The sequence below is a fragment of the Notamacropus eugenii genome, chromosome 2, assembly GCF_028372415.1.
Source record: "Notamacropus eugenii isolate mMacEug1 chromosome 2, mMacEug1.pri_v2, whole genome shotgun sequence".
NCBI classification, from domain to species: Eukaryota; Metazoa; Chordata; class Mammalia; order Diprotodontia; family Macropodidae; genus Notamacropus; species Notamacropus eugenii.
In genome coordinates, this window is record NC_092873.1 from 385,113,492 (window position 1) to 385,135,613 (window position 22,122).

General features: G+C 40.5%; 1 protein-coding gene across 2 annotated transcripts in view; it reads left to right on the forward strand.

Moving 5' to 3' along the window:
- The first annotated feature begins 8,925 nt into the window (after window positions 1-8,925).
- LOC140529012 (sodium/potassium-transporting ATPase subunit alpha-2-like) overlaps window positions 8,926-22,122 on the forward strand; it is a 69,236-nt gene continuing 56,039 nt past the window's right edge. Inside the window, exons 1-5 of one of the 2 annotated variants that reach the window (XM_072647389.1) lie at window positions 8,926-9,074; window positions 10,124-10,199; window positions 10,390-10,449; window positions 10,980-11,183; window positions 11,773-11,886. In XM_072647389.1, coding sequence (XP_072503490.1) covers window positions 9,019-9,074; window positions 10,124-10,199; window positions 10,390-10,449; window positions 10,980-11,183; window positions 11,773-11,886 — 510 coding nt within the window. In that variant the 5' untranslated portion in view covers window positions 8,926-9,018. The remainder of the gene's footprint in view (window positions 9,075-10,123; window positions 10,200-10,389; window positions 10,450-10,979; window positions 11,184-11,772; window positions 11,887-22,122) is intronic. The other variant, XM_072647388.1, reaches the window with a different exon arrangement.

Below are 22,122 nucleotides of genomic sequence, written 5' to 3' on the forward strand. Positions count from 1 at the left end.
AAGTTGAATGGGAATAGAAAGGAGTATACCTTTATCTCATCTGTACACAACACCTTCACAAAAACTGACCATGTATTAGGACATAAAAACCTCACAACCAAATGCAAAAAAGCAGAAAAGTATTAAATGCAACCTTTTCAGATCATAATGCAATAGAAATTATATTCAATAAAGGGCCATAGAAGCACAGATTAAAAGTTAGTTGTAAACTAAATAATTCTAAAGAATGAGTGCATCAAAAAAAAACCAAAATAATAGAAGCAATCAATAATTTCATTGAAGAGAATTACAATAATGAGGCAGCACACCAAAATTTGTGGGATGCAGCCAAAGCAGTACTTAGTGGAAATGATGAGTATATTGAATATAGAGAAACATGGAAAGATTTTTGTAGTCTAATGCAGAATGAAGCAAACAGAGCCAAAGAGACAATATTCACAATGACTACAACTTTACAAACAGAAAGAATAAGCACAAAAAGTATCAAAAGTGAATGTTGCATTTTGGAGGGGATGTGGAAAAATTGGGACACTAATGCACTTGGTGGAGTTGTAAACTGATCCAATCACTCTGGAAAGCAATTTGAAACTATGTCCAAAGGATGATAAAACTATGCATACCCTTTGACCCAGTAATACCATGCTAGGTCTACACCCCAAAGAGATCAAAGGAAAAGGACCCATATATAGAAAAATATTTTAGCAGCTCTTTTTGTGGTGGCAAAGAATTGGAAATTGAGGGGATGTTCATCAATTGGGGAATAACTGAACAAGTTGTGGTGTATTGAATGTGATGGAATACTATTGTGCTATAAGAAATGATAAGCAGGATACTTGCAGAAAACCTAGAAAGACTTACATGAATTGATGCAAAGTGAAATGAGCAGAACCAGGGAAACATTGTATGTACATAGTAACAACAATGCTGCATGATGATCAACTTTGAATGACTTAGCTATTCTCTGCATTGCAATGATTCTAAGCTATTTCAAAGGATTTTTAATGAAAAATGCTATCCCCCTACAACAAAAGAAATGATGTAGTCTGAATACTGATGGAAGCATTTTTTTTATTTTATTATTCTTGGTTTTTTTTATCAGTTTTCTTTTGCAACATGGCTAATATGGAAATGTTTCTTATGGCTGCATATGTATAATTTATATTAAATTGCCTGTTCAAGGAGAAGGGAGGGGAGAGTGGGAAGGAGGAAATTTGGAATTCAAAATTTTTTTAAATAAATGCTAAAATTCTTATTTACATGTAATTGAGAAAATTTCAGTTTTAAGAAAGTGAATGTTTCAAAGTTATCAATTAATCAATAAACATTTAGTAAGTACCTGCTTTGTGCAAGGCACAGCGCTAAATGCTGGGGATTCAAAAAGGCAAAAGACAGTCCCTGCCCTGAAGGAGTTTACAATCTAATGGGGGAAACAACAGGCAAATAAATATATACAAAGCAAACTATACGTAGAATAAATAGGAAATAATTAACAGAAGGAAGGCATTGAATTAAGAAGGATTGGAGAAGGCTTCCTGTAGAAAGTGGGAATTTAGTTGGTACTTAAAGGAAGTCAGAGAGGTCAGTAGTTGGAGTGGAGGAAGGAAAGTGTTCCAGTCATGGAGACAGCTAAAAAGAATGCCCAAAGTAAAAAGATGGCGTGTCTTGTTCATGGAGGCCAGTGTCACTAGATCAAATAGTACCTACCTGTCAGGAAATAATGTGTAAGAAGACTGGAAAGCAGGATGTGCCTAGGTTATGAAAGGCTTTGAATGTCCAACAGAATTTTATATTTGCTTCTGGAAGCAAGAGGAAGTCACTGGAGTTTATTGAGTGGGAGGAATGGAGGTGGGGATTTGTGTGTTTGTCCTTCATTTGCCAAAGAAGACTATATCATCAGAGAAATAATGACAAGACTTGAGCTTGACTTTGTTTTGAGTGAGGGAGGACTGTGCAGGTCACCAGCCTCACTTCTCCAGAACCATCTGAATCTAGTGACCAGATATTCATCAGGATGACTGAGGATGACCCAGGATGAGACAGTTGGGGTTAAGTGACTTGCCCAAGGTCACACAGATAGTGAGTGTCAAGAACTCAGGTCCTCCTGACTCCTGCACTGGTGGTCTATCCACTGCACCACCTAGTTGCCCCTTAAGTGATGGCCAGAGTCACACAGCAAGTGCCTGAGGGTGGATTTGAACTCAGGTCCTCCTGACTCCAGGCACAATGCTCTATATACTGCACCACCTAGCTGCTCACGAAGGTGGGGACGGAAAATGATCAGACCTGTACCTTAGGAAAATCAGTTTAGTACCTGAATAGAAGATGGATTGGAGTGAGGGGACATTAGGCAGGTAAACCCATTGGCAGTCTATTGCAATAATCCAGGTAGAGGGTGAAATCAACAGACCTTGGCAACAACTTGGATACAAGAAATGAAAGGTAGTGAGGAGTTGATGATAAATAGCCCCTTCATTGTGAGCCTGAAGGACTGGGAAGATAGTGTTGCCCTCTACAATAGTAGGAAAAGTAGGAGAGGGGTTTGGGGAGGGTTTAGAGGGAAAGACATTGAGTTGTATTTTGGACATACTGAGTTTAAGATACTTATTGAATGTCCAGTCTGAGATGTCTGAAAAGCAGTTGAAGACATAGGACTGGACATCAGCAGAGAGGCTAGGGCAAGGATGAGTAGATTTGAGAATCATTAGCACAGAGATGGTAATTAAATCTGTGAGAGTTGATGAGATCACCAAGGTGAAATAGTATAGAGGGAGAAGAGGGTCCAGGACAGAACTTTGAGGAATATTTATGAGTAGAAGGTGTGATCTGGAAGAGGATTCGGCAAAGGAGACAGAGAAGGAATTGTCAGATAGGTAATGGGAGAACCAGGATGAGAGTAGTACCCTGAAAACCTAGAGAGAAAAGAGCATCAAGGAGGACAGAGTGATCAACAGTGTCAAAAGCTGCGGAGAGGTCAAGGAGAACGAGGAATGAGAAAAGGCCATTGGATTTGTCAACCAAGAGATCATTAGTAACTCTGGAGACAGCAGCGTCCATGAAATAAGGACAGAAGCAGTATTGTAAGGGATTAAGAGTGAGGGGCAAGAATGCTGAAGCACCTATAACAGGCCTTTTCAAGGAGTTTAACTACAAAGAGCAGAAGAGATATAGGAAAATAGTGGGATGGAACAAATAAAGATATTTTGAAGATGAGGGAGGCAGGGGCATGTTTGTAGGCAGTAAGAAATGAGATAGTAGGCAGGGAGAGAATGAAAATGAGTGAAAGAGTGGGGATGGCAGAGGGGGCATGGTTCCAAAGAAAAGAGAAGCCCCTTACACCCCGACCCCACCTCACCTCAACTCAGATCACCTCAAACTTTTGCAGAGGTGGGAAGACTAAAAGTGCAGGATGCAATAATAATAATAAAAGAATTTATATAATAACACTTTAAAGTTTGCCTCTTAGAGGTTCTGATCTCCATTGATCCTCACAACAAGCTTGGGATTATTCTCATTTTACAGAGAAAGTGACTGAGATAAATAGAGGTAAAGTGACTTTGCTGAGGGTCACTCAGCTATTAAGTATCTGAGACAGGGCTTGAACTCAGGTCTTCCCAACTCCACGTCCAGCATTCTATCCAATGAGCTACCTAGCTGCACATAGTTTCACATTTTTTTCAATGTATAGATCCATTTTGCTTTTTTCTCTTCTTTTTTTTTGTCTTTAAAAATATTATTTGTTATATGAGATGATTCACTGACAGGGGAAGGCGAGGGACATTAGGAGACATTTTGTTAAGGTAAACAAAAAATAAGTTAAACTTACTTTTAAAAACAAGTGCAAATTAAACTCTTAAACTGTGGGATTTCATATGGTTTGTTAATAATGCTCATGACACATACACCCATTCTCTTTATTTCTCTTAGATAGAATACCCTCTAGTGAAATGATACACTTCCTCCAGTCTCACCTCTAAGAGTATGTGCTGTTTTTCTTATATTCAATCCAAAAACACACTTCTGAGCACTTACTATATGCTATAAAAATGATGAACAAGACAAGGCGTTTATCTTCAAAATATTCACAATCTAATAACAGTTAGGAATAAAGCATAGTGTAAAGACACATGAAAAGCAAGAGGAAAAAAGCCATGAGTTCACAGGAAGAAGGAATCACTTTGGACCATTGGAATGGTGGAAGCAACAGGTGACAATGACAGCCAAGTGCTACTGCTTCTTTTAGGTCCTAATAAGATAGAAGAGGGTGGGTAGATGGCACATAGGTGGCACAGTAGCTAGAGAACTGGGCCTGGAGTCAGAAGACTCATCTCATTCCATTAGCTTTCCTGAGTTCAAATTTGGACTCAGACACTTCCTAGCTCTATGACCCTGGACAAGTCACTTAACCCTGTTTGCCTCAGTTTCTTCATCTGTAAAATGAGCTGGAGAAGGAAATGGCAAACCATTCCAGTATCTTTGCCAAGAAACCCCAAAATGGAGTTACAAAGAGTCAGACACAGTTGAAATAACTGAACAACAACAAAAATGAGCTGGAAAATGGCAAACTACTCCAGTATCTTTGCCAAGATTAATCCCAAGTGGGGTCACAAAGAGTTGGACACAACTGAAATGACTGATAACAACAACAACAAAATAGAAAAGCTTCAAGTACAGGTTCAGCAGTGTACTCTACATTAACTGGTTTATTAGGACCAAGCTAAGTTCAGAGAGGTTTATCACCAGAAGGTTGGCTCCTAGGTGATGAATTTTTGTGGTCATGGCAACTCAAGATTTTTAACTAACGCATGAAGGACTTGCTACTTTTGTTGGTGGATGAAGTGCCCACGCCTATGAAATAGTTTGAAGTATGGAAGAAGTAAAAAGACTATGTACTGACCCCTTGTCATTTGGGTACACATCCTGAGAGATGTTTGTTTTTCTTCTTTTCTTTTTTACAGCAGTGGTTATAACAATGGCTTTTTACTGAGTTAACTCAGACATAGTTGCAGGAGCACTACATCTGAATAAGAGAAATTGGGTTTAAAACTTTGATCTATCTACTACCTGGGTGAACTTAGGTAAGTGATCCAGCAATACCACTTCTAGGGCTGTATCCCAAAGAGATTATACAAATGGGAAAAGGATCTACATGTACAAAAATATTTATAGCAGCTCTTTTTATGGTGGTGAAGAACTGGAAACTGCGGGGATGCCCATCAACTGGGAAGTGACTGAACAAGTTGTGGTATATGAATGTAATGAAATACTATTGTGCTATAAGAAATGAAGAGCAGGTGGACTTCAGAAAAACCTGGGAAGACTTATATGAACTGATGCTGAGTGAGGAGAGTAGAACCAGAAAAACACTGTATACAGTTACAGCCACATTATGTGATGACTAACTTTGATAAACTTGATTCTTCTCAGCAATGCAAGGTTCTAAGACAACTCTAAAAGGCACATGATGGAAAATGCTACCCACATCCAAAGAAAAAATTATAGTCTGAATGCAGATCAAAGTACACTATTTGCTGTCTCTTTTTTGTTTTGTTTTATTTAATTTCTTCTTTCTCATGGTTCATTCCTTTGGTTATAATTCTTCTTTACAAGATGTGTGTGTGTGTGTGTGTGTGTTCGTCCTTCATTGCCAAAGAAGACCATGCCATCAGAGAAATAATGGCATGGCTTGCACTTGACTTTGTTTTAAGTGAGGGATGGCTGTGCAGGTCCCCATCCTCACTTCTCCTCCAGAGCCATATGAATCCAGTGACCAGATATTCATCAGGATGACTGGAGATGACCCAGGATGAGGCAACTGGGGTTAAGTGACTTGCCTAAGGTCACACAGCTAGTGAGTATCAAGTGTCTGAGGTGAGATTTGAACTCAGGTCCTCCTGACTCCTGCACTTGTGCTCTATCCATTGCATCACCTAGCTGCCCTCTTCTTTACAATATGACTAATGTGAAAATATGTTTAATATGAATGTATATGTAGAGCCTGTCAGATATCAGATTGCATGCTATCTTGGGGAGAGAGAAGGGAAGAGAGGGGGAGAAAATTTAAAACTCAAAAGTTTGTGGAGCTGAATGTTGTAAACTAAAAATCAATAAATAAATTTTTAAAAAAAGAAACTTAGGTAAGGCCCAGTTTCTTCAGGTATAAGATGAGGTCAGGTGGACCAGATGATGGAGGCAGTGTAGTATGGTGGATTCATCTCCCTGTTCTGCTATCTGAGAAACTTCAGGCAGGTCACTCAGCCTTTAGTTTTCTCATCTGTAAAATGGGAGACTTGGACTACATGGACTAAGACCCTTGGACTAAACCCTAAGGTCCTTTAATTCTCCAAATCTAGGATCCTAGAAGTTCTAAAGCTCCAACCTGACCTATCGCTTGACATTCGTTTCAATCAGACTTACTCATTCATGTGGTCAGGCAATAATAGTTAGAGGATGACAGCTTTATAGTTGAAAGGGACCTTAGAAATTCACCTAATTCAGCCCCTCAATTATATAGATGAGGAAACACGTCTTGAGAAATGGACAGACTTGAGCCAGATTATTTCCTTTTGAGCCTAGGTTCTTTCCCTTGTACTTCAGAGTTTCAGTCTTAAAACCTCATAATTTAGTCATGGGACTGTAGATTTCAAACTGGAAGAAACTTAATAAAAATTTTGTAGTTCAGTCATGTCCAAATCTTCGTGACTGCATTTGAGGTTTTCTTGGCAGAGACACTGGAATGGTTTGCCATTTCCTTCTCCAGCTCATTTTGCAGATGAGGAAACCAAGGTCATTAGGGTTAAGTGACTTGCCCAGGATAACACAACTAGTAAGTGTCTGCTGCTGTATTTAAACTCATGTCCTCCTGAATCCAGGGCTAGGTTCCATCTGCTGTACCACCTAGCTACTCATCTTAAAAGTAATAGCTAGTGCTTATATAGCACCTACTCAGTGCCAAGAACTTCATAAATATTATCTCATTTGGACCTCACCCCATGGGAAAGGGAGAGAGCTATTGTCCCCATACAGAGGAGGAAACTGAGGCAAACAGACTTGCCTTAGGGTCTTACCTTGTATTAGGATCATACAACTAGCAAGCATCTGAGGCTGAACTTAAACCCAGGTCTTCCTGCTTCCAGGTCCAGTGCTCTATCCACTGTATGAGCTGGCTAACCCCCAACTGTCAAGATCACCTAGCCCAGACATGTCAAACATTTCTCCTATGGACTGAACCCACAACGTTCTGGAGTGTAGACAGAACCAGATAAATATTTGTAATTGGGAAGCATTTAGCAAAATAAAAATACAATAAAATAGGTTACATTTTAAAACTAGTTAATATATATGGATCATCAGGTAGAGTTTAGTGGCCCCCATTTCTATTTGAGTTTGAAACCACTGATCTAACCTGACTCTTGACTTTAAAGAAGAGGAAATTGAGGTCTGAAGATGTAGAGGGCAGAGATCCAAAGATCAAACTAGTATAAAGAGACAAGGCTGGGATTCTAACCTAGAGCATCACTCCAAGCCATGCTATCTTCCAACCTGCAAAACTAGGACCTATTTTCATCACAAGAGGAACCCAGGGACTGGAGGAGGATGAGATCTGAGAGATCATGAGACTGAGTGATAGCAGTGGGAAGAGATCAGGCTTCCAAGGTAGGGAGGCCTAGGGTCAAGGCCAGCCTCTGACACAAACTAGCTCTATAACCCTAACAAAGTCAATGTTCTCTGAGGTAACTATAAGATTACAAATTGCAGAGAAGGTGTTGACCTAAATTAGTAGATAGGATGGAGTTCTCCAGGAGGATACTCTCCCTCCCCTCCATCAATAAAATCACGGCTGTAGTCCCTATTCCCCAAACCACAGACTGATAGCTTTTAGAGATAGCAGGGACCTTAGGGGTCACCTAAGACCAGCCCCCTTCATTCTGTTGTGTCAGAGAAATGATCTGGATCCAGTGACCAGATATTCATCAGGACGACTAGAGATGGCCCAGGATGCAATGGGAGACTGGCTCTTTTAGGCTACAGCCTTTTCAGGTTCTCACTTTGAGTGAGATAATGCCCATTCAGTGAATAAGCCTGTTTAAGTGGACCCAGACGGCTCTGGAGGATAAAGTGAGGCTGGTAACCTTGCACAGAACTCCCTCACTGAAATCAAAGTCAACTGCAAGTCATGTCATCATCGCTCTAATGTCATGGTCCTCTTCAAGAACAAAGAACAAACACAACCTGTAAATGCCTAGCACCTCTTTTCTCCTCTTCTCTCCCCTCTTCTCCTCTCCCCTCCCCTTCCCTCCTCCCCTCCCTTCCCTCCTGTCCTCTTACCTCCATCCTTATGTGGGGGTGCTCTGCCCAGGAGAAGGTGTACTTCAATGGCCAAAAGCTGCCTTTTATTCTTTAGGTTTAATGACTACATCTCTTTCTCAAAGACAAAGCCTTAATTTAAGCCCAGTTCACTCTGGAGCTTATAGATTGAACAATTGGTCCCTGCCCTCCTAGCACAGAGTGAATGTAAATACTAAATAGTGACTATTTCTCTTTTGGCCAGGAACCCTGAGGATTTTCCCCTCCCAGTTTGATTTTTTTGTTTTATTTTGTGTATTGGATTAAAGGGGCTCCCTCATTTTACAGATAAGGAAAGTGAGCTCTAGAAAGGTGACCAACACCCCCAGTCTCATAATTTCAGCCTCTTTTTCCTTGAAGAGAAAGGATTTTTCCACTCATTCACCCCCCACTCTCACTGGTCTCTCTGTCTCTGGGTTTCCCTAAGACAAAAGGATGCCAAAGACCCCAGTTTCCTCCAGGGGAGCTCCCGGGGCAGACCCAAACCCCCCACCCCATAGGTAGGGGGACTGCCCATCAGCATCAGCCCACGGAGTCAACATTCTCAGAATGGGGGGAGGGGCAGAGATAACTGGGGAAGTCTGGAGTGGACTGAGCCGAGCAAGTTCATCACCACGGCAACGGACTGTCCGCATTGGCAGTGGGAGGGAAACAGGGAGCAGTTAACTTCTCAGCATGTCTAGGGAAGGTGGTTCAGATCAAGATGTTCGAATCGAGGATGCAAGCAGCAGGTCTCTGCCTGCCCCTGCCCCTTCTACCCTCGTTTGTCTCCTGAACTCCCTCAGGCCCTTGTCCTACTTCAGGTCTCCACTCTCCCCTGGTCTCAGATCCCTTCACCCCCTACCCCAAATGATAACCCATTTTAGCTTAGTCCTTCCAGCACGTCACCCCGCTCTCATTATACATCATTCCCTCACCACTCAGCTCCTGCTCCCCTCACTCCACAGTTGCTTATCTCCTCAGCTCCTCACTCCTTGATCTCCTCAATCCCTAATCTCTTCAACCCCCATTCTCAATCCCTTCACCCCCTTTATTCCCTAGTCTCCCAACCTTCATCCTTAATCTCTTCTTCTCTTCACTCCCTGATCCCCTCAATACCCATCCTTAATCTCCTCACCCCCTTAGTCCCTGATCCCTTCACCCCTCACTGAGTTCATGATGACTTCACTACCACTCTTCAGACCTTGATCCTTTAACACCACCCTCGTTCCTTCAGTTCTTAACCTCCTCACCCTCTCAATAACTGATCCCTCCCCACTTCCCATCCCCAGTCTCTGATCCTTTATCCCACAACGCCTATTTCACCCATCTCAGTCTAGACCCTCTTAACCTCATCCATCAACTGTGGATCTCACTTCAATTCATCCCTGATCCCCTCACCCCTCCTTTGTCCTCACCCTCTCATTCCCTAACTCCTTCAATCCCTCAATCTCTGTTCTTCTTACTTCCTGAATTCCTCCATCAATTTACTTCCTCAGTCCCTATTCTCCCCAGTCACCTTCAGTCTCTCACTAGTCACTTCACTTTATTCACCTTTGTTAAGTCTCTAATGCTTCATTCAGAACCCTCACTTTCTGATCACCTCCCCTCCCTTGTTTTCTTTATCTCTTAATGACTTCACTTCCTCTTTACTTCACTCCTCATTTCTTTTTGACTTTACTTACCCTTGCTCTGAGCTGTGTCCCCTGGGACCTTGGGTAGTCATGGTGTCTGCACATGGGCACATGGTGACTCCACAAGGACAATATTCCTCCAAATTCTCTACCCAAATTCATAATAGAAAAACTCAGAAGAAAGAAGATGAGAAAAATAAAACTAAGAAAAATATGGAAGAACTCAAGAAGGAAGTGGTCATGGTAAGACGCCCCAGAAAGTGAAATGGCAAATTTCCCTGAGACAGAACCATCCCAATGACCCTTTAACATCCTCCTCAAGAACTGACCTGACATTACAAAATCCACTGTTCCTCCCAGGAACCTTTATTAGCCCTATCTGAAAAAGTAGTTTGACCTCTGGCCTCATTTCCTCTCTCTGGTATGTCTTCAGGATGACCACATGCTGAGTCTGGAGGAATTAAGCAAAAAGTATGAGGTTGACCTGAATAAGGTGAGTTAAGGGGCTCCTCTCAATGAGAAGAAGAATACACCCCCCATTTTTGGACTGCATGTCACCCACTCAGCCTCATCCCCATACACACACACACACACACACACACACACACACACACACACACACACACACACACTGCTTTGGGGGGTTCTCTTCAATGTCTGTCCTCTCTTCTCCCTGCCCTTGTATCTGGATTTTTGGTAGATTTGGAGCCCTTGTTAAAGCTGTATTCATGCAACGATACCCTATATTTTTATAGGGTTTTATAATTCACAAAGAACTTTTACAATAGTTCTTTCATCTGAGCTTCAATAATCCCACAAGGTAAGCAGAACAGATATTATTATCCATATTTTTTAAAGATGAGGAACTTTAAGTGAGAAGCAAACATAGGCAGAACCAGAAACTAGATCTTTTGACTGAGTTCAGTATTCTTTTTCCTACCCTGTGATCCTTTCCTTCTCGTGATGGTTTCTTGACTTTTTTCATTGTTTCCTTGTCTACACAACCATCATCCCTCCACCCAGGGTCTCAGCAACAAACAGGCAAAGGAGATCCTGCTCCGGGATGGTCCCAACACCCTCACTCCACCCCCCACCATTCCTGAGTGGGTCAAGTTCTGTCGTCAACTTTTCGGGGGCTTCTCCATCCTGCTGTGGACTGGTTCCATCCTCTGTTTTTTGGCCTATACCATTCAGTCCCTCTTATTTTGGAAAGCTGAGAAAGACAATGTGAGCTTGGATATCTGATACCTACTTCCCAGTCAGCTTCCATAGCCTAACCCCTAGTCTTTCCCATCCAGCTACCTAGTTCAAGCCCCTGAACCTCTAGGCACCCTCTAAATGAGCCATCTCCCAGTGACCTTAGTGTTCCTAACTTGTACCTCCATTCCCCTTTGCTACCTAGAGAACCCTATGATCCAGCTCAATGAGAAAGTATTGCTCTTTATTCATGAACTCATCTGATTACCCCATACTTCCCAGGCTGTCTCCCCCCTTTAGGATCCTGAGGAAACACACTTTTTGCCTCTAAGGACTAGAAAGAGTTTGACCTTCTTTGTCCTCTGCTTCCTCCCCACCCCCCATCCCCAAATTCTTCCCTAACCCTAGGCTTTTTCTCCAGGAGCTACTGTTACTTTAGCTAAGTCTGACCCTCCTCATTCCTCCTTTCCCATCCCCCCCTTGTCTATTATTTCCTCCACATGATGCCCTGGGGAAACTGGGATTTTAGGTCAGGCCCATTGCTAGTCAGTGTTAGTTGCCTTCCTGAGGACAGGGAGATTGACAAGGCTGGCCTGACCTGCTTTCTTCTACTCTCTAGCTGTTTTTGGGCTTGGTGCTGGCAGGCGTGGTCATTATCACTGGCTGTTTCTCCTATTACCAGGAGGCCAAAAGCTCTAAGATTATGGATTCATTCAAGAACATGGTGCCACAGGTAAGTGGAACAAAGTATAATCTAACATCTGGAGGCTCTGTGGTGGACTTGGCCACAGACTAGGTCGCTGGTGGGCTAGGTCTCACTGACATAAGTCAGAGTTGGAGCTGGAGTCTTGGAGTGGCAGAGAAGGAACATTTAGCAAGGTAGACCTATTACAGATTTCAGACTATCTAGACATACATCTGACAATAAGTAAGAGTTTCTGGGAAATGAGGCTAACATGCCCTTCTTCCCTTAACTCTAGGCTTAAAAAAAGAGACACTTCTCCTGTCTCAGCTCTAGAAGAAGGTTCTACTAATTAGAGAACAAAATTTTCCATTTAACTCCGGAGTGAGACACAGCCTGACTGGTCCCTTCTCAGTGGAATTAGCTAGGAGACCTTCAAGGTGTTGAGGGAAAGAGGAAAGATCCAATAAATATTCAGTACCTAACGTGTGTAAGGCACTATACTAAATTCTGAGCATACAAAGATGAAAGAAGCTCCACTTCACCGAGTATACAATCTAATATAGACATAAGATATGTAAATAACTATAACACACAGAAACATCTGGCCGGGCATAGGAGAGATCCACACACTATGCTCTGAGAAACTTGAGGAGGGAGAAATTCCTTTCCTCTAGAGCATTAGAGAAGGCTTCATGGAGGGATTTGCACCTGAATTGAACTTTGAATGATTTCAAGACAGAAATGAGTAGGGTTGGAATGATGGGAATCTGTTCTAGACATGGAAGATCACGTGGGCAAAGGTAGAAAGACTAGAGATAAAGAAATGTTAAGTAGCACAAATTAAAAAGAGAGTTATGTGACAAACGGTGGGAGAGGTAAATTGGAAATGAATTACAATGATCTTTGAATGCCAGGATAAGGTGTTTATATTTATTTTGGTAGGCAGTGAGGAATCCCTAAATGTTTTGCTTTGAGTAGAGTAGTGGTATGAACACAGCAATGTGTTAAAAAGCTAGAGTAATGACAACAAATAAACTCTTACCTAGGAATGGAATACATCTTACAAAGTATAGGGAGAATTTGTCTGGAAACTGAACTTAAAAGAGCTAAATTACACACCAAAAGCTCATAACTGCTTAAGAGGACTATATAAGCTAAAAATGGAGGGGGAGAAAATATGTATTTACATCTGCTGAACCACAGAGTCACAGTATCACAGAACTGAAAAAGACCTCAGAAGTCATCTAGAGAGAGAAATGGTAGAGTGAAAAGAATCCTAGATTTTACAGTTGAAGGACCTGGAGTTGAATTCCAACTGTGCCCCCTTATTAGCTGTGTGACCTTTGTCAAGTCACCTAACTTCCCTTAACTTCTTTTACTCATCTGTAAAATTGTCTTCCTAAAATATGATGCCCAGAACTAAGCACAATACTGAACATGTGGTCTGACAAGGATAGAGTAGTATAGGAAGATCACCTTTCTCATTCTAGATATTATGCATCTATCAATGCAGCCTAAGATAAAGGTACTTCTTTCTCTGCTGTCATATTAAGTCATATGAGCTTCTTCTTCTTTAGTCGTTTGGTTGTGTCCAACTCTTCATGACCCCATAGACCATAGTACATCAATCTCTTTCTTTCTTGTTGTTCAGTTGTTTAGCATAGCGTCTGACTCCTCATGGTCCCATTTGGGGTTTTCATGGCAAAAATACTAGAGTGGGTTGTATTTCCTTCTCCAGCTCATTTTACAGATGAGGAAAATGAGGCAAAGAAGTTTAAGTGACTTGCCCAGAGTCACACAGCTAGTGTCTAAGGTCTGATTTGAACCCAAGAAGAAGGGTCTTGACTCCAGCTTCAGCACTCTAGCCACTGACACACCTAGCTGCCTCTTTATTTTTTTACCCAGTACCAAATTATTTTGATGATCACTATAGTATATTTGTACATTATATAGTATATTTATATATTTATGTAGTATATTTGATCATTGGTTTGCGATATAGTTTGAGATCTGGTACTGGCAGGCTTCCTTTCTTCCAACTTATTTTCACTAATTTTTTTGATATTCTTATCCTTTTGTTCCTCCAGATGAATTTTGTTATTCTTTTTCTCCCAGATCTATAAAGTAATCCTTTGGTAGTTTGATTGGTATGGCACTGAATAAGTAAATTAATGTAGGTAGTATTTTCATTTTTATTTCTATTGGTTCAGTTTATTCATGAGGAATTAACATTTCTCCAATTATTTAGATCTATCTTTATTTGTACAAAGACTGTTTTGTAATTGTGTTCATATTGTTCCTGACTCTAACTATAGTGTCTTAGTAGGTGGATTCTCAAGTATTTTATACTGCTGTAGTTGTTTTAAATGAAATATCTCTAAGCTGAAATAATTTTGGAGCCCACCCAATGTATTAGCTATCTTATCCAAATTTATGTTATTTATAAGGGTGATCTATATATGTTCTCCTTCATCTAAGTCATTGATAAAAATCTTAAAAAGAACAAGACTTAGTTCAAAACCTTGAAATGCTACATTAGAGACACACTCTGAGTTTGACATAGATCAATTAATCATGACTTTTATAATCTATTCATTCAATTGTTTCCAAATCCACTTAACTACACTATTATCTAGTCCATATCTCTTCATTTTTTCTCCAATGTTAACAAAAGGAATGATCTAATCCCCATCTGAAATCCATGGCACTCCCTAGATCTACTAGTCTCGTAACCTTATCTAAAATTAAATGAAGCTCTTTTGGCATGGTCTATTCCCAATTAATTCATACAGGTTTTTAGTGATTCTCACTTCCTTTTGCCCACAAGTCATCCCTTCAATAATACATTCTAAAACTTTAAGCTAACTGGCATATAATCTGAAAATTCTACCCTCTTTCTCTTTTTCCTTTTGAAAATGGAATTGTTGCCTCTCTTCAGTCCTATGGTATCTCTCTTTCCCACAATTCTTCAGAAGTGAGTTACAGTAGCTCAGACATTATATCTGCACACTGCCACCCCTCCATTTTTTGTACTCTGAGATGTAGTTCATCTGAGCCCAGCATATCAGTCATTGAAGATAGCTATATGTAGCATTTCCTCACATGTCTTATTTTAACTCTCCATTTACTACTTTTATTATGCCATTTCCACTAGTTATTATCTTGTATCTCTCCTCCTCTTTTCAACTAAACTAACCCCTTAAAAAAGCTCTCAATACACAGTGCCTTTACTTCCTCTCCTCTTATTATTTTCTGAACTCTCTGCAATCTGGCTTCCAACGTCTTCTTTTGATTGATCCTGCTTTTTCCAGATTTACCAGTGATTCCTTAAATTCCAGGCTGAATGACCATTTCTCAATCCTTGTCTTTCTTGACATCCTTGTAGCATCTGACACTCTCCTCTGGAGTGTTCTCTGGGTTTTCATGATTCTCTTGGTTTTCTTCCTACCTATATCCTTTTCATTCTCCTTTGCTAGATTTTCAACCCTGTTGTGCCCAATTACTGCGGTGGAATTGAGCCTTCTTTTCTCTCTGCTCTCTGTCTCTTGATGACCCTAATAGATTCAATCACCTCTTTGCAAATGATCCCCAGTTCTATATATCCGTCTCTAGTCTTTCTCTTAAGCTTTAGACACCTATCACCAACTTCCAAATCGATGTCTCTTGGGCATCTCAAACTCAACATATCACAACCAGAACTCATTTTCTTTTCCCTAAAACCCATACCTCTTTTGAACTTCCCCATTACTGTTGAGGATACCACCATCCTTTCAATCACTAACAGTGCCATCCTCAATTCCTCACTCTTCCTTATCTCACATAGCCAACCAGATGCCAAATCTTGTCATCCCTGTCTCTACATCTCTCATATATATCCTCTTCTGTCCACTCACATAGCCACTACTCTAGTTCAGGCCCTCATCACTTCTCACCTGAACTATTCCACATGGCCAATTAATTTTTTCCCTACCTCTAGTCTGTCCCCATAACAACCATTCTTCACAAAACTTTCAAAGTTATTTTCCTAAAGCATATCAACCCTCTACTCAGTGAACTCCAGTGACTTTCTATTCTAGGATTAACTAGAAACTACTCTCTGTGGCATTTAAAACTCTTCACCACCTGCTCCTTTCCTATCTTCTCAAGTCTTTTATATTACTCCCCTCTGCTCACTCTATAGTCATACTGGATTACTAGTTTAAAGTCAAGTCAGCAAGCATTTATTAAAAAGTCTACTATGTGCCAGACACTATGCTAAGCTTTGAGGATACAAAGGAAGTTAAGAAACAAAAAAAAATACAAAAAACCATGTTCTCAAGACCACAGGTAGCAAGCACCCTCTAGAGACCCAATATGCCACCAGGTGGCGCCCTGAAGTCAGGCTACTTGACGTAGACCTCTTTCCAGCATGCGCAAAATTGAACTGTTTACCCGGATTTCTGCACATGCACTGGAAAGCACTCCCAACCTGAAGGTCTTGTCTGGGCTCTTCTTTTGTCCAATCTAGGATTTAAAGTGAAAAGGTATTAGCATACTTCATAGCTCCCATCCCACAGAAATTCTTATCTCTTTCCCCTCTATGTATGTGGGACCCAATGGAAAACGCTCATAGTATGGAATACATTTACTGGATTAAATCAGGATTTTAGAGGATGTAGCATTAAGCCTTCAAGCAGCTGTGTGCCTTCTGCACTACTTTTTGCAGTGATAGCCAAGTCTTTGTGTTACAAGTAGTAGAGGACTTTTGTAGAGCAGAAGGATAAAACATCTCCCACCCCCATGTCAAAGTCACAAATGAGGGTTATAGAAAGTCTTTCTCAACAAGTGGTAACACTGCTCCAAACATACACACACACACACACACACACACACACACACACACACACACACCTCCTATAGAGATAAATGAAGCTTCCCAGAAGAATTCTGGGATCCAAACAGTTAATGGAAGTCCCCAATATCCCCTTCTATTTCTCCCTATGGACCAAAGACCTGCACATAAAAGCTACAGATCCATCCTTTTAGGATGTGGTTTTCTATCTCTAAGTCTCTTCTGAGGAGTTTCTCATCCAGTTGACTGCTGCATCAACTTTGTTGGCAATTATGAGCTACTTCCTCTGATCTCCAAAATACCAGGAAGGTGGGAGAGAATGATACACACACAGTCATACCTTTTAAAATTTCCCTCCCCACCCTGAGTGTCACCATTTATCACAGTAGTCTGAGCTAGTCCTTTATGGCAATGGAGTCATTTTACCACCTCTCCCCATTTCTGTTCCTGTGGCATCTTAACAAAAAATGGAAGAAAAAACGCTTGCATCTAATTTTTAGAATTGTGGGCCTTAGTTCTCTGCCATTCTTGCTAGTAGCTCTTATGGCCAAATTTTGTGGTGAAATGTTGTCACAAACTTCTTCTCTGCTTCATCTATTTACCATAAAGAGGATTCCAGTATAAGGCTTTATTTATAGCAAGTTTTACACCTTTCTCTGTAATGTGATGCCAGCTTTCTATAACCCTGCTCATTTACCTTTGATTCATAATTAGCAAATTTCCACTGCGCTTCCAGACCTGGGAGCCCCCTATCCACCACAAGGATCTCTGTTGTGGGCTCACAAAGATCCAGATTCATTTTGGATAGAGGCTGATCCCTGTGGGAAGAAGAGTTCTCTCTTTCTCTGTCTCTGCCCCCATGCTTGGAAAGTAAACAAGCTTGAGTACACCTTGCTTCTAGAGTTTCCCAATATGTGGGTACCAGCGTCCTTTCTGGAAAAGAAGCTCAGTATAACATTGGAATATCAGGTCAACTAAGCAGCTGGTCATTTCCTCTATTACATAAACTGTTTAAGATACAAAAGAGTCATGGGCTTTGACCAATGCAGAAAACAGAAATTTCAAATAGCCCATTACACGTATTATACCCCTTACAAAAAGTAAAGACAACTGTGTGGGACAATGTAACCAAAATTTCATTTTCACCTTGTCTACAATAATTAAGCAACTCACAAGATTAAGATCTGCTAGCCAGAACATGGTTCTCTTGATTCCTTCAACTGCAGCACAAGATTATCCAGGAAGCAGTCATATCTGAGGACTGACACAGCTGCTATAGATATTACCTTCTGGACAGTCAGCATCAGACCAAGGAACTTTCAGATTCATGAGGGAAGGATAGAAATGTCCTTTGTTCAGAATGCATGGTTTCTGACAGAAACAGAGGCAGCCAGGCCCCGTATCAGGTCTACCTAGGCAAGCATGTGTTCCCACAGCCATCAGAAACTCTGAGAGTCTTTCCCTCCCCCCACCCAGATTTATTCTTTTATGAAGGTAAACTAGGGCATCTTTTGCCTCAATTCTTATGTAGCCTTTAATTACTGAATGGGCATTGCCTCAGATAAACTGAGATTTGGAGAAGACTTTATCTCAAAAAGGCAAAGGTCTCCCACTGCCATCTCCAGTCTTCTTGCCCTATATTGTCACTAGACCCAGATGACTCTGGAGGGCAGAGTGAGACTGACAACTTTACAAAGCTCTGGCTCACTTAAATCCAATTCACTTGCAAGTCAAGACACCACCCTCCTGATGTTATTGATCGTCTTTGAGAATGAAGGGCAAACAACAACAATGTATAATCACTTTCCCAGTTGATAAATGGTCAGAGGATGTAAACAGGCAGTTTTCAGAGAAAGAAATTAAAGCTATCTATAGTCATATGAAAAACTACTCTAAATCACTATTGATTTAGAGAGAGGCAAATCAAAACAACTCTGAAGTACCACATCATACCTATCAGATTGGCTAACAGGACAAAACAGGAAGATGATAAATGTTGGAGAAAATGTGGGAGAGCTGGAACACGAATTCATTGTTGGTGGAGCTGTGAGCTGATCCAACCATTCTGGAGAGCAATTTGGAACTATGCCCAAAGGGCTACAAAAATGCGCATACACTATGACCCAGCAATATCACTTCTAGGACTGTATTCCAAAGAGATCATAAAAATGGGAAAGGGTCCCACATGTACAAAAATATTTATATCAGCTCTCTTTGTGGTGGCTAAGAACTGGAAGTCAAGGGGATGCCCATCGACTGGGGAATGGCTGAACAAGTTGTGGTATATGAATGTAATGGAATACTATTGTGCTATGAGAAACAATGAACAGGAAGACTTCAGAGAAGCCTGGAAAGACTTATATGAACTGATGCTGAGTGAAAGGAGCAAAACCAGGAGAACTTTGTACACAACAACAACCACAGTGTGCAAGGAATTTTTCTGGTAGACTTAGCCCTTCACAGGAATGCAAAGAACTAAAAAATTCCCAATGGACTCTTGAGGCAAAATGTCATCCATGTTCAGAGAAAGAACTATGGAGTTGAATTGCAGAATGGAGAAGACTATTTTCTCTTGTATTTTGTTTTGGTTTTTCTCATGGTTTCTCCCATTCATTTTAATTCTTCCATGCAATATGACTAAGGTGAAAATGTAAAAATTGGTAAGAATGTATGTGTAAAACCCATATAAGATTGCATGCCATCTTGGGAAGGGAGGGGAGAGGGAGGGAGAGAAAATCTAAGATTTATGGAAGTGACTGTAGAAAACTGAAAACTAATAAATTAATTTAAAAATAAAGAAATAAAGATTGAAAATGTCAAAAAAAATGTATAATCGCTGATGCTCCTGTGAGTCAGGAAAGGAAAAAATCCTCATCACTGCAAAAAATCTAAAGGAGAGAAAGCATTAGAAGAGTTCCAAAGAGAGAAGTACCCAAAAGAAACAGAACCCATCTATCTTCACTCTTCTTAGATACCATAGAGTAGGTGGCTGCTTTCTGACTCAATCGCTAATCGTCTTCAACCCCAGTCATGGGGTTCAGTCTGGAGTTGCCTTGTCCTCTCAGTGAGGCACAGCAAGTCAGGAACCCAGAATTCTCAGCACAGGCACATTGTCAGTATATTTCTGAAAGCTGACTTGTGTGGTTTGTTGAGAGAACTGCAGTATTAACAGTATTGTCGCTCAACCCAATGAGAGTTGAAGTGAGTCAGGGGAAGCCACTGTGAGTAAGTCATGTGATATGATAAGACTTGCTTATTCCTGCGAGAATTAAACTGTATAGTTTGACATGTATGAAGCGTTTTTATGATTATGGGTAAATATAAAAACTATTCTGTGGGCTTCAAGCTGAAAGTTATTGTGTTCGCTGAGCAGCATGGAAACAGAGCCACAGAAAGACAGTTTTGAGTGAGTAAAAAGTTAGTTTGAGACTGGAGGAACCTAAAAGACAAGTAATTTCGGAACATTTTTTTAAAGCTTCACATAATGGTAGCACCCCACTTTTTTGCCAAAAAGTTTGGCATAAAATCTGCAATGATTTGTGGTGAAATACGGTACTGCATGACTTGGACAATTCACTTAACCTTGTTTGCCTCAGTTCCTCATCTGTAAAATGAGCTGGAGGAGGAAATGGCAAATTAGTCCAGTATTTCTACCAAGAAAAACCCAAATGGAGTCACAGAGAATTGGACACAACTGAAAACAACATAACAACAAATACATGACATTCCTATACTGGTCAGGAAATTAGGCAAGATGATTTCTAAAGTTGCTTGCAATTTGTGAGATGCCCATGGTCAACCAACCTCATTGACTTTTTTAGACAGATATATTAGACTAGTAAATAGGAGGAATACGATGCAATGGACAAACTTTGTCTGTCATTACCAATAAGACAGGTGGATTAGGTAGGTTTTGATCTGGTTTAATAACAGGATTCATAGAGCAATGACTAATGGACTGATGTAACCTAGAAAGTGGAGTCTCTAATGGAGAGCCCCAGTGCTCTGATCCTGAAAATGTTCTAGTTAATATTTATATTATTATTTTAAATAATTTAATTAAATAAATATTATATTATAATATATTAGTAGTTATATTATATTATAAATAATATTATATTAAATAATAATTATTTAATATTTTATCCAATGAATTGGATGAAAGTACAATTGGCTATCAGATTTGTAGATGACAGAAAGCTAAGAGGGGTAATGAATTATTTTGATGAAAGAATTCAAAAAGATCTTGAAAGGCTGATACTTGAAAAACTGATACTAACAAAGTAAAATGTAATGGACAAAAATGTAAAGTCCTAAACTTAGGTTCCAAAACTCAACCACATAAGTATAGAATTTGGGGTGGAAGTGGTGGGAATCTCAAAAACAGATGATGTGGAAGATATATATGAGATTCTGGGGACTACAAACTCACTATAAGACAGAAATGACAAGCTGTAGTTAAAAAAAAAAAAGCCAGTGTGATCCTAGGCTCCAACAGAATTATTATATGCTCTGTATGCATCCAGTATGTATGCTGTATATTGTTGACAAGCAAAAGGGTATCCAAAGGAGTGTGATCAGGATGGTGAAAGGTCTCATGAACATTCTACAAAGAGCATCTGGAGGAACTAGGGATAGTTACACTGAAGAAGACTTAGGGGAGAAGGTCTTGAAGTATTTGAAGGACTATCAAGCTGTAAAGAGATTAGATTTGTTCTAGGCTCTAGAGCATACAACTAGGAGTAAAGTTGCAAAACAGATTTAGTCTTGATGTAAGGGGAAAAGGGTATCTAGCTGGTGCAGTGGATAGAGCACTGGGTCTAGAATCAGGAAGACTTATCTTCCTGATTTCAAACCTGGCCTCAGACACTTGCTAGCTGTATGACCCTGGGCAGGTCACTTAACTCTGTTTACATCAGTTTCCTCACCTGTAAAATGAGCTGGAGGAAGAAATGGCAAACATATCTTTGCCAAGAAAACCCCAAATGGGTCACGAAGAGGCAGAGACAACTGAATAGCAATGACAATAAATAAATAAATGCCAAAGAAAACATTTGATTCCCTTTCATTGGAGCTTTCCTAGCAAAAACTTGACTGGTCTGCGTTGTATTCTTGTTTAAGTATGGGTTGAACTAGACTGAGGAGAAGGTGAGGAGAGGAGACAGGAAGGAAAAGACAATGATGTGGTTAATGAGAGAGCTGTGGAAGAGGTGACCAAAGGGAAGGAAATAAGTCTGGCTGAGACTTCCCTGAAAGAGTGTTCTGGGAGTTGCAGTCACCAGTCAGGAGATGAGGGCTCCAGAGCAGAAGTTCCTCCAGAGCATGGCCTCTAATATGGATGACGAAGTGGTTGGTGTGGAAGCTGTTAAGGAGGTGACCAGAAGGACTGGTGTCTTCAAATGTGAAAGACAGATTAGATTTGTTCTTCTTAGACTCAGAGTGTTGTCGTAGGC